Genomic DNA, 12,550 nt, shown 5'->3' on the forward strand with positions numbered 1-12,550 from the left:
TTACTGATAGGGGGTTCTTTGGGAAGGAGGGAGGAAGCAGAGGCAGTACTCCTACCGACCAGGCACTGCTTGCAGGTGAAGTTTTAATAGTAGAATAATAATAATAATAATAATAATAATAATAATGATGATAATATAATAATAATAATACAGTACATTATTCAGGATACACACTTATGTTAATTATCCTGTTTTCAGTTTCAGAAACACTTCCTGTAGCTATATATTTCCGTATATGGGTATGTAGCTCCGCCCTCCCACTGATGTTTTGCCTAGGCTGTTTAGCTATGCAGAATTCCCCCAGAGCATACTGGGACACCACATACATTTTACACTAGCTTTGGGACGCTCAGTAAATAAATGTTCTGTACAGATTACCTGACAGGACTAAAGATGTCGCCATGTGATACATTTCGGGATGCAAACCGAGAGGGAAAAGATTTCACAAGGGGCAAACACTGACTACATCATCTAGAAATGAAAATTGTAACAATAAACTTATTTGGTTTAATGTGTTTTTTTCACAGCAGTTCCTCTTTAAAATAGTCCAGAAACTAAACTGTGACATGACTTTTCTCACAATATATTTAGGTTTTTTTTTTCTCCCGCTGAATGCTGCAAAAATGATTCTATAGATAAGATTGAAAGAAATAACAGAGGCGAGATAAGTTGTGAGAAACATTTTGTGGATCGCTGCCCTTATCTGTCTAACACCTTTCCAGAGCGCAGCCGGCCAAAAAGCACTAAAAATAATATCAGACTTCGGTTAATCTACGGGAATTTATTTTCAGTCTATTTTGTTTGCTTTGTGCTGAAAATGAATTATGTAGATAAAGGGAAAGACGATAAGTGAAAACTTGTGGGTGAAGTTTAGTGGATTAGGGCATCGGTGACGGATTACTGGCTGTTATTCTGTATAGAGGTATCTGTAGTGCACCGCGGTGCCCCCCAGGTCTCCCCCCCCCCAACCTAACTGTGCTCCCATCGACCCCTGCACTGTTTTTGACAGAATAGTGTCTCACCTGTCCCGGCGGGCGCACTGTTCTGTCAGTCCGTGTTTTCAAACATTCCTCTCTCCATCCTCCCAGGAGCCCCTCCTGTCTCACCTCCTGTCCCAGCGGGCGCACTGTTCTGTCAGTCTATGTCTCCATACAGTCCCCTCTCCATCCTCCCAGGAGCTCCTCCTGTCTCACCGCCTGTCCCAGCGGGCGCACTGTTCTGTCAGTCCGTGTCTCCATACAGTCCCCTCTCCATCCTCCCAGGAGCCCCTGCACTGTTTTTGGAAGAGTAGTGTCTCACCTGTCCCGGGGGGCGCACTGTTCTGTCAGTCCGTGTCTCCATACAGTCCCGCCTCCATCCTCCCAGGAGCCCCTGCACTGTTTTTGGCAGAGTAGTGTCTCACCTGTCCTGGCCCGTGCACTATTCTGTCAGTCCGTGTCTCCATACAGTCCCGCACCTGAAATGAAAACTAATAGAGGCATGCAGGGCCCCACTGGGGCTATATACATGCCTTGAATGCAAAACAGATGCAAATTATGTACTAATTCTAATCTAAAATTTGAATGTAGATTTGAAGCAATGAATGCAGCTAGCCACTAGTATACTTACGTTCAATTTGTACAGTGGGAGACATGGCAGCACTTTTAGACAGAAGTTGTACCTGAATGATCTATCTGCATGGATGTGCAGAGCTCCATGAACTGGACAATATTACACACCTAGCACTCACTACAGGCAAAGGAGGGTGTTAGCTGCAGTAGATAATGCGTGCACAGATTATTACCTAATAGACTTCCCCATGACGATGACAGACGCTCTCGGGGAAGACCTAACACTAGTCTAGCAATAAAAACATAATATTCCTTGTGCTGCTAATCATAAATGGTATACACATTTCATCAAGTAGGCAGACAGAAAAATGACAGCGCTCAAGGCTGCACCTGAAATGAAAACTAATAGAGGCATGCAGAGCCCCACTGGGGCTAAATACATGCCTTGTATGCAATGCATGTATTGCAGGTGCAGCCTTGAGCGCTGTCATTTGTCTGTCTGTCTGCTTGATGTAATGTGTATACCATTTATGATTAGCAGCACAAGGAAAATTATGTTTTTATTGCTAGGCTAATGTTAGGCCTTCTCCGAGAGGGTCCGTCATCGCCGTGGGGAAGTCTATTAGGTAATAATCTGTGCACGCATTATCTACTGCAGCTAACACCCCCCTTTGCCTGTAGTGAGTGCTAGCTGTGTAATATTGTCCAGTTCCTGGAGCTCTGCACATCCATGCAGATTGATCATTCAGGTATAACTTCTGTTTGAAAGCGTTGCCATGTCTCCCGCTGTCCATAAAGTACCGCCTTCATCCTCCCAGGAGCCTCTGCACTGTTTTTGGCAGAGTAGTGTCTCACCGGTCCCGGCGGGCGTACTGTTCTGTCAGTCCGTGTCTCCATACAGTCCTGCCTCCATCCTCCCAGGAGCCCCTGCACTGTTTTTGGCAGAGTATCGTCTCACCTGTCCTGGCCCACGCACTATTCTGTCAGTCCGTGTCTCCATACAGTCCCCTCTCCATCCTCCCAGGAGCCCCTGCACTGTTTTTGGCAGAGTAGTGTCTCACTCGTCCCGGGGGCGCACCCCTCTGTCAGTCCGTGTCTCCATGCAGTCCCCTCTCCATCCTCCCAGGAGCCTCTGCACTGTTTTTGGCAGAGTAGTGTCTCACCTGTCCCAGCCCGCGCGCTATTCTGTCAGTCCGTGTCTCCATACAGTCCCGCACCTGAAATGAAAACTAATAGAGGCATGCAGAGCCCCACTGGGGCTAAATACATGCCTTGAATGCAATGCATGTATTGCAGGTGCAGCCTTGAGCGCTATCATTTGTCTGTCTGCCTACTTGATGAAATGTGTATACCAATTATGATTAGCAGCACAAGGAATATTATGTTTTTATTGCTAGACTAGTGTTAGGTCTTCCCCGAGAGGGTCCGTCACTGTCGTGGGGAAGTCTATTAGGTAATAATCTGTGCACACATTATTTACTGAAGCTAGCACCCTCCTTTGCCTGTAGTGAATGCTAGGTGTGTAATATTGTCCAGTTCCTGGAGCTCTGCACATCCATGCAGATAGATAATTCAGGTATAGCTTCTGTTTGGAAGCGTTGCCATGTCTCCCGCTGTACAAATTGAACATAAGTATACTAGCTAGCTAGCTGCATTTGTTGCTTCAAATCTCCATTCAAAATTTTAGATTAGAATTAGTACATAATTTGCATCTGTTTTGCATACAAGGCATGTACATAGCCCCAGTAAGGTTCTGCATGCCTCTATTAGTTTTCATTTCAGGTGCAGCCATGAGTGCTGTCTTTTGTCTGTCTGCCTGCTAGTTAAATGTGTATACCAATTATGATTAGCAGCACAAGGAATATTATGTTTTTATTGCTAGACTAATGTTAGGCCTTCCCCAAGGGGGTACATCACCGCCGTGGGGAAGTCTATTAGATAATAATAAGTGTACACATTATTTACTGAAGCTAACACCCTCCTTTGCCTGTTTTGAGTGCTACTTGTGTAATATTGTCCAGTTCCTGGAGCTCTGCACATCCATGCAGATAGATCATTCAGGTAAAACCTTGGTTTGAAAACGTTGCCATGACTCCTGCTGTCCATACAGTACCGCCTCCATCCTCCCAGAAGACCCTGCACTGTTTTTGTTAGAGTAGTTTCTAACCTTTTTCTCGGTGGGCGCATGCCTGGGCAGGCATATTCGATCAGACAGGGATCTATCTGATGATCGATTTGGTGGCCATCTATAAGTGTATGGCCACCTTTAGTTAGGGTTCAAAAAAATCCCATGCTAGTTCACTGAGTTGATCTATTCATCCAACAGTGGACTGACCAATCTGAGATCAAGGCACCCATGGTTATAATATTTTAGCCCACTGAAATGGATGCCACAGTTTTTCTTTTTTTTTGCCTACCGTCTGCTACACAAAAAATCTTTAATTTTCAGGATAGAATCTCTACCTGTTTTCACACTGCTGGCCAACTGGCCCCGATGAAGCAGGCAGTGTCTGTAGGATGGTGCCCAGATGGCATGGTTGCTTTGGGTGCCCGCCAGCCAGCCTACCATCTGCCAACCAAGATGCTAAAGATTTCATTCCTGTAACTCAGTCACATAATCTACGACTCACAATCTGAGGAAATCAATTCTCTCAGCATTACGTACAATTTGATAAAACTTGGATAAACCTCTCGGCAGTCCAGCATGCTGTGTTGCCTCCAAAGCAGTATGGCAGACAATAGACTCTGCACACATTTCGGGTTCTTTCCTGGTGGTTGAACCTTTGGGATTTAAACTCCACAACAAGTCAAGATTTTCCTCAGTTTTAAGAGTTTTGACCCTCATGACCTCTAGAGCACTAAGGTACATGGAGAGATGTATCAAGGAAGCTATCCAAAGAGCAAGGAGTAAAATATGACCTATATTACGGACATCACTGGAGAAAAATCAACAGACCGGGCACAAATCCATTTTTCTTCTGCTTCCATTTTTGACCCATCTTGACCTTAATATGCCACAGAAGAAAGCCTTCCGTCTGGATAGCTCTATTCACCCGCAGTTCTTTCTGGTCATAAACCATAGAGGAAGGTTGGCTATATCGTCTTCAGTTTGGCTTTGACCTCTTCCGGTCCTTTGATCTCTCTCTACATCTTAAAAATAATTGATTCCCTGGATGAAGAGAGTTCTTATCTTCGCTTCCCTGGCCTATGGATGGACATCTTTAGGTGTAAATTTTCAAGGACCACTTGAGGATGATTTCTTGTAAAGAAAGAGATGAACACATGATGAAATATAAAGCCAGAGACAGGAGAAGCTCTTGTATATATCGAGGTGGGAATCTTGCCGAGTCTGGGAGCTACACATTTGTATAAAGTATAGACGTGCTTCTAGCACTGGAATACGGTGCTACAAGTTTTTGGTGTAAGATTGATGGTAAAAATATAGCACCATACCATTCCGGCGAATAAGAGGCATTAGGTTACTGTTGGGTTGATTATCATTAAAGTTACTGGTGGGGTTAGTAAAGAAACCTCTTTCAGGAGAAATCCACTGCTTGGCTGTTTGACCCCGCTGAGCACCCCTAGTGTAAACAAACGTCTGCCCGGCGAGTTGCAGAGGCAGATATAACCCTTTAGTGCTGTCAGATCATGCTCAGATTTTTTTTTCAAATAAGCCGGTACCACCATGAAACAAAAAATGCAAGCTCTGCAGCTCTGGCTAGGAATGTGAAACTAAAACAATGTTATGTAAAAATGTGTATTCTTATAACACGGCAAACGTTGTTTCAGGTAAAGGAGGGTTTAGTTCAGGTTAAAACTGGGTCGGAAAATGAGAACACGCCCTAAGGCCCAATAAGAAATGCTATCGGTCCCATGAAAGGCCGGCTCCTTTTCTGGGAACTGAAGTGCTGCATTGTGTATTAATGACTTGAGTCAGTGTCCCGATTCTACATATCACACTCTGAAGACCTGAAAACTTCCAAACACCACACTTTAGCACCATCCCCATACCTAACAAAACGAGAGGGTCAGGGGAGATCACTACTCATGTGTCACAACAGGCCATACTTTTGGTGTTGGGGGGTGAGGAAGGCATGGTCATACTTGTTATGATGGTGGGAGGGGGGTTGAGGGGGCAAGAACATACTTGTTATGGTGGTGGAGGGGGTTGAGGGGGCATGGACATACTTGTTATGGTGGTGGAGGGGGTTGAGGGGCATGGACATACTTGTTATGGTGGTGGAGGGGGTTGAGGGGGCATGGACATACTTGTTATGGTGGTGAAGGGGGAAGAGGGGGCATGGCCATATTTGTTATGGTGGTGGAGGGGGATAAAGGGGCATGGCCATACTTGTTGTGGTGGTGGAAGGTAAAGGGGCATGGCCATACTTGGTATGATGGTTGAGGGGGCATGGACATGCTTGTTGTGGTGGAGGAGGGGGGTGAGGGGGCATGGCCATACTTGTTGTGGTGGTAGAAGGTGAAGGGGCATGGCCATACTTGCTGTGGTGGTAGAAGGTGAAGGGGCATGGCCATACTTGCTGTGGTGGTAGAAGGTGAAGGGGCATGGCCATACTTGCTGCGGTGGTAGAAGGTGAAGGGGCATGGCCATACTTGTTGTGGTGGTAGAAGGTGAAGGGGCATGGCCATACTTGCTGTGGTGGTAGAAGGTGAAGGGGCATGGCCATACTTGCTGTGGTGGTAGAAGGTGAAGGGGCATGGCCATACTTGCTGTGGTGGTAGAAGGTGAAGGGGCATGGCCATACTTGCTGTGGTGGTAGAAGGTGAAGGGGCATGGCCATACTTGCTGTGGTGGTAGAAGGTGAAGGGGCATGGCCATACTTGCTGTGGTGGTAGAAGGTGAAGGGGCATGGCCATAATTGCTGTGGTGGTAGAAGGTGAAGGGGCATGGCCATACTTGCTGTGGTGGTAGAAGGTGAGGGGGCATGGCCATACTTGCTGTGGTGGTGGAGGGGGATGAGGAGGCATGGACATACTTGCTGTGGTGGTAGAAGGTGAGGGGGCATGGACATACTTGCTGTGGTGGTAGAAGGTGAAGGAGCATGGACATACTTGCTGTGGTGGTGGAGGGGGATGAGGAGGCATGGACGTACTTGCTGTGGTGGTAGAAGGTGAGGGGGCATGACCATACTTGCTGTGGTGGTGGAGGGGGATGAGGAGGCATGGACATACTTGCTGTGGTGGTAGAAGGTGAAGGGGCATGGCCATACTTGTTGTGGTGGTGGAGGGGGATGAGGAGGCATGGACATACTTGCTGTGGTGGTAGAAGGTGATGGGGCATAGCCATACTTGCTGTGGTGGTAGAAGGTGATGGGGCATGGCCATACTTGCTGTGGTGGTAGAAGGTGAAGGGGCATGGACATACTTGCTGTGGTGGTAGAAGGTGAAGGGGCATGGACATACTTGCTGTGGTGGTGGAGGGGGATGAGGAGGCATGGACATACTTGCTGTGGTGGTAGAAGGTGAAGGGGCATGGAAATACTTGCTGTGGTGGTGGAGGGGGATGAGGAGGCATGGACATACTTGCTGTGGTGGTAGAAGGTGATGGGGCATGGCCATGCTTGCTGTGGTGGTGGAGGGGGATGAGGGGGCATGGCCATACTTGCTGTGGTGGTAGAAGGTGAGGGGGCATGGACATACTTGCTGTGGTGGTGGAGGGGGATGAGGAGGCATGGACATACTTGCTGTGGTGGTAGAAGGTGAAGGGGCATGGACATACTTGCTGTGGTGGTAGAAGGTGAGGGGGCATGGACATACTTGCTGTGGTGGTGGAGGGGGGTGAGGGGGCATGGCCATACTTGCTGTGGTGGTAGAAGGTGAAGGGGCATGGACATACTTGCTGTGGTGGTAGAAGGTGAAGGGGCATGGAAATACTTGCTGTGGTGGTGGAGGGGGATGAGGAGGCATGACCATACTTGCTGTGGTGGTAGAAGGTGAAGGGGCATGACCATGCTTGCTGTGGTGGTAGAAGGTGAAGGGGCATGGACATACTTGCTGTGGTGGTGGAGGGGGATGAGGAGGCATGGACATACTTGCTGTGGTGGTAGAAGGTGAAGGGGCATGGCCATACTTGCTGTGGTGGTAGAAGGTGAGGAGGCATGACCATACTTGCTGTGGTGTTGGAGGAGGATGAGGAGGCATGGACATACTTGCTGTGGTGGTAGAAGGTGAGCTGGTTCGAGTTTTCCATTTTTACAAATTAAGATGGTCATACATTTGGTCGGATTTATGCTCCAGTTCCCCATTCTATCTGAGTATATATAGGGGACTCCGATCAGAGCAGAGCAGCAACAACACTCAGAAGAGCAACCCAGGAAACGCAGCTCCCTCACACCTCAAGAGATCTTCCTTACAGGTAGAAAACATGACAACAAGGTCAGAGAGGTAGCAGGAAGCCTATGGCTGTTTCTCATAGATGAGCAGCCTTGTCAAGGCATGTGGGGATCAAGTGTAAGCAAACCACATCTGAGTGCCCAGTGCTGGTAATGCTACTCCGGAGTGTAGATACCACGTATGGCTGGAGGTGGACCTGCACTTGGACTTTATTGGTTTATAAGATATTTTCTGCTTTAGGTTCGTTTTCTCGGTTTTGTCTAGAGCAGGCATGGGCAAACTTGGCCCTCCAGCTGTTAAGGAACTACAAATCCCACAATGCATTTGCCTTTATGAGTCATGATTGTGGCTGTCAGACTCCTGCTATGCATTGTGGGACTTGTAGTTCCTCAACAACTGGAGGGCCAAGTTTGCCTATGCCTGGGCTAAAGGGCTTTCTGAGTCTTAGGATATTATTGCCTTGAAAGATATCTCCTCCAGGATCAGGACCCCCTAACACAAATATTTCAGCAATGAGTGGCCACTGGCACACCTAATAACCCAACATTGTCCCTGTGGACTTCAGTGGCAAAAACCTCGCTGCCATTTGGGAAGATGAAGGTAGCACTTCTCTAGTGGGCTTTAAACAGAGGTCCAGAGTCTTTCATTACAGGGAGGGCAAAAAACTTCTGAGTACCTTGTATGGGGCCCACAGAATGTTGTCGTGGAATCTAATGATGACCTTCTGCCAAATACATCGATTGGCTGAAGTTCCTTCCTAATATGGAGGCCGGCTGCTCTGACTTCAGATGACTTGAGGAGGTGGAGTCTTACTTCCGGTGGAATATAAATGATGGAGCACCTCAGCTCAGAATGGCAGTGGGAATTCAGTGGAGATCGGACCTCAGAAATATCTCAGCAGTGGAGCTTCTGAGGGATCTCTGGGGATCAACAAAAATTCAACTCAACAAAAAGTGTAAGCGCAAAACTTTCCTTCCGATGAAAGTTGTGTCTTCAGGATGGCACTGCTGTAATGGTGGTGAAGATCCTCTGGATGAGTATTCCAACATGGTCTCTAGTCCTACATCTTCTGGTACGGCTTCTGTGGTAGAGTATGGGGGTGGTGTTTGATTGACAGGAGCGATACACGTTCAGGAAACTGCTGCTTCGAGGGAGAGATACCTGGACATTGATCCCTACTTGCCATGAATAGCTATAATCTAATTCACGGCGAAAAGTTTGTTTCTAAAAATAAACTTTACGATTGATTGACTAACTATGTTAGTTACCCGATTCAATTGCCCTAGATCAGTAATAGCTAAACTTGGCACTCCCCGAGTTATGCTTAGAGTTGTTGGAGTATTGCAATGCTTAATGGGACTTGTAGTTCCACCGCAGCTGGAGTGCCAAGGTTTGCCATCACTGTACTAGATCAAGGTATCACAAGGTACTTGCAGAATTAATAAGTTTTGAATAGAGATATGTAGGTTGTTCCCTTTTGGCCTTTGTAAGATGCTAATCTTGGTTATTGTCGTATAGGGCTTTTAGGGGCATAAAACATAAGGGGGGAGGGGACAGCGGCCAGGGGTTTCTGTCTCATTTGTCTTTCACGATTTTCGCATGCCATTACCGCTGCGCACCCGATCCAGCATGTCGGCCTTACATTTTCCAGCAATATTGGCTCGAAATTGGTTGAATTGTGGAGCGGGCATGCTCTTGGCAGGATACAGGCAACTGTCTGTTACTACATGATAAAAAAATAGGAAAAAAACAGAGCGCTGATTGGCCGGATCGCTTCTGATATCCCCACCGGAAATGTTCGGAGTTCTCAGGAGAGGCCATTTGCCAAGTCACCCCCATTGGTTTCAATACCAGGAATGCTAGCTTCAGCAAAATCTGTTATATGGAAACAAAAATAGTATCAAAGAGGCCCTGTAGTGACATATAGTGGCATATAGAAGAATTATTCAGAATACCCACTATTATGGCAATGACTGTATTATCCTGGTTTCAGCATCCCAAACACTAACTATATATTGCTGTATATTGATTGTTATGTATCCCTACTTAGCCTAGGCTGCTTATTATGTAGAAATCCCACCACTACCCCCCAGCATTCTGTGAGACCAGATAACTTTTGTACAGGCTTTAGAACTCTTAGTAAACAAACATTCCGCAGTGATTCACCTGACAGCAGTAAAGATGCCGCCACCTGCTGGGATAAATGTCAGAATGTAAATCAGGGAGAGGAAAGATTTTACAATGGGCAAACACTGACTAAATAATCTATAAGTGAATTATTTAAAAAAAAAACAAAAAACATTTTATTAATTATGTTATTTTGGTGAGATTTCCTCTTTAACCATTTAGCGGAAAGCCATCGCATTAAAACATCCTGTTGTAGCCTCATGACGGTTCCAGTATTTTTAAATGCGTCACTCACCCTCTGATAAAACATACAAAACCGAGCTTATATATACTGACATAGGCCCAGTGCACACCAAAACCGCTAGCAGATCCGCAATACGCTAGCGGTTTTGGGAGCTGATTTCAGAGCGATTCTAGTTATGTTTAGAGAGGTTTTGTAAACATACCTATCGGTTTTGCGTGCGTTTTTGTGTAGCAGATTACACATATTGTATATATATATATATGTAGCAGATTACACATATTGTTACAGTAAAAGCTGTTACTGAACAGCTACTGTAACAAAAATGCCTGGCAAACCGCTCTGATCTGGCGTTTTTCAGAGTGGTTTGCGTTTTTCCTATACTTTACATTGAGGACGAAACGCTTCCGAAAACCGCAAACGCGCAGCAGGAGGCGCGTTTGCGGCTTGGCAAAAACCGCAAACCGCCGGTGTGCACCATCCCATTGCAATACATTAGACAAGCGTTTTTAGAGGCGGATGTGGCCGGCGGATCGCTCCAAAAACCGCTCGGTGTGCACTAGGCCTTACAGAGGAGAAACATTCTTTAGCAGACATAAATAAATGTCATTAGATGCCTTACTTGTCACTTCAGTATATATAAGCTGTTTTGTACATCTTGTCAGTATATGCAGATACCAAGTCTGACGAAGGCTTATTATTAGCCGAAAGCTCACTGTTTATTCATCTCTAAGTTAGCCAATAAATGGTATCCTCCTGATTCAAAACTTTTACTGATGGCTGACACAGTGCATTCGGTTCTAGAATCCACAATCCACCAATGCTAGCTTATAGAAGGGGCCCTACTTTGGGGTCTTTTGTAACTAGGAGTGAGTTTGTAAAACCACAGACAAAAACCTGGTTAGGCACAAAAAGAGTGCAGGGTTGTTTTCCATGTGGCCATTGTCCCACATGTGGTTATATTGAAAAAACTAAAAATGTGAGATTGGGCCACATACATTTTCAAATTCTAACCTGTAGAACTGAGTTTGTAGTATACGCCCTCCTATGTCCCTGTTTATTTTCTTATATAGGTAAAACTACCCGCCCAATGAGGGAACGATTAGTAGAACACATCAGGTTTATTAGGAAGGGCAAAGGTGGACTCCCAAGACTTGTGGAACACTTTAAAGAGGTGCATCAATGTGACCCTACCCAGTTGAAGATGGTGGGTTTGTTCTCTGTGATAACCCCGAGAAAGGGGGGGGGGGGGATAGAGAGAAACTGCTTTCTCAGAAGGAATAGACCTGGATCTCGAGGACTGATGCAATGGGCCCATTAGGGTTCAATGACAGAAATGAATTTAGCGTTTTTCTGCAAAAATATTAGTATACTCTAATATTAGGAATTTTGTGGCTTGTATTCTCCTTGCCTGTATCTGGTTTTGGGGTGTCACTCTCTGGTGTATCTCACTTTAGTCCTTTATAGTACAATTAATCCTAATATATGCAAAAATTCCTTTACCTTGGTTATGGGATCTTTCCCTTTAAGTGATGCATTGATGTCTTTACATTCAAGGTTCCCCCTGGCCATCCTGCTCTGTGCGGTCTGGATATTTATCCTCCTTTGCCCCGTGTTGAGCCCACTGCATGGTACACATTGCTGCATCCGACGGGGGCGGTCTTAGACTGGCTTCCGGGTGGACGCAGCGTAACTAGGAAACTAGTAGGTTGCCATGACTGCGACACTTGAATAGCGCCGCAGAGCGTGGTGACGTGACCAAGGTTGCCACCAGCGTGAGGCTGCGCTCAGTGATGACACGCAGCTTTGCTGGAGGACTTGGGCTTGCCATTGGCTTGGGAGGACGTAGTGGGCGTGAGCAGTAGGGCATACTTTAGGCGCTCACTCGGTCTGCGGCGTTTGAGCCTTATCCCCGCCGCGGAGAGCAGCGGTCCACGAGGAAGCTACTTTAGCGAAACAATTGTCGACCGGACAGGTCTCTGTGGCTGGTATTATCCGATGGAATGGTGATGTATTGCGATTGGATACATTCTACTGTACAATGCTGTCCTTTGAATTGCAAACCTTGCTATTAAATATGGCAGTTTAATACCAGCTGGTGCCCATGTGAGGACATTGTTTTTGTTGACAGTACAACAGTCTGCTGCTTCTACCCACAATGGGTAATCATTGGTTTGGTGCCACCAGGCTTTAGATACTTTTCTATTGCCTGCATAGTACAAGGATTAGATACAAGGCATTTCCATCCCTTCTAAACGCTTAGGAATGGCGAGTACTG

At 46.3% G+C, this 12,550-nt stretch overlaps 2 protein-coding genes across 3 annotated transcripts in view; one reads left to right on the top strand and one right to left on the bottom strand.

Moving 5' to 3' along the window:
* Window positions 1-12,550, top strand: part of CHST1 (carbohydrate sulfotransferase 1) — a 161,511-nt gene that overhangs the window by 103,467 nt on the left and 45,494 nt on the right. The gene's annotated exons all lie outside the window — the stretch shown is intronic.
* Window positions 5,823-7,718, bottom strand: LOC137537972 (uncharacterized). Its single transcript, XM_068259893.1, has one exon. The coding sequence runs from the start codon at window positions 7,716-7,718 to the stop codon at window positions 5,823-5,825; it is 1,896 nt and encodes a 631-aa protein (XP_068115994.1).

Source organism: Hyperolius riggenbachi, chromosome 11, assembly GCF_040937935.1.
Source record: "Hyperolius riggenbachi isolate aHypRig1 chromosome 11, aHypRig1.pri, whole genome shotgun sequence".
NCBI lineage: Eukaryota > Metazoa > Chordata > Amphibia > Anura > Hyperoliidae > Hyperolius > Hyperolius riggenbachi.

Bases quoted from the DNA above. Each gene is read 5' to 3' on its own strand.
- LOC137537972 (XM_068259893.1), bottom strand. From the start codon at position 7,718: ATGTCCATGCCTCCTCATCCTCCTCCAACACCACAGCAAGTATGGTCA.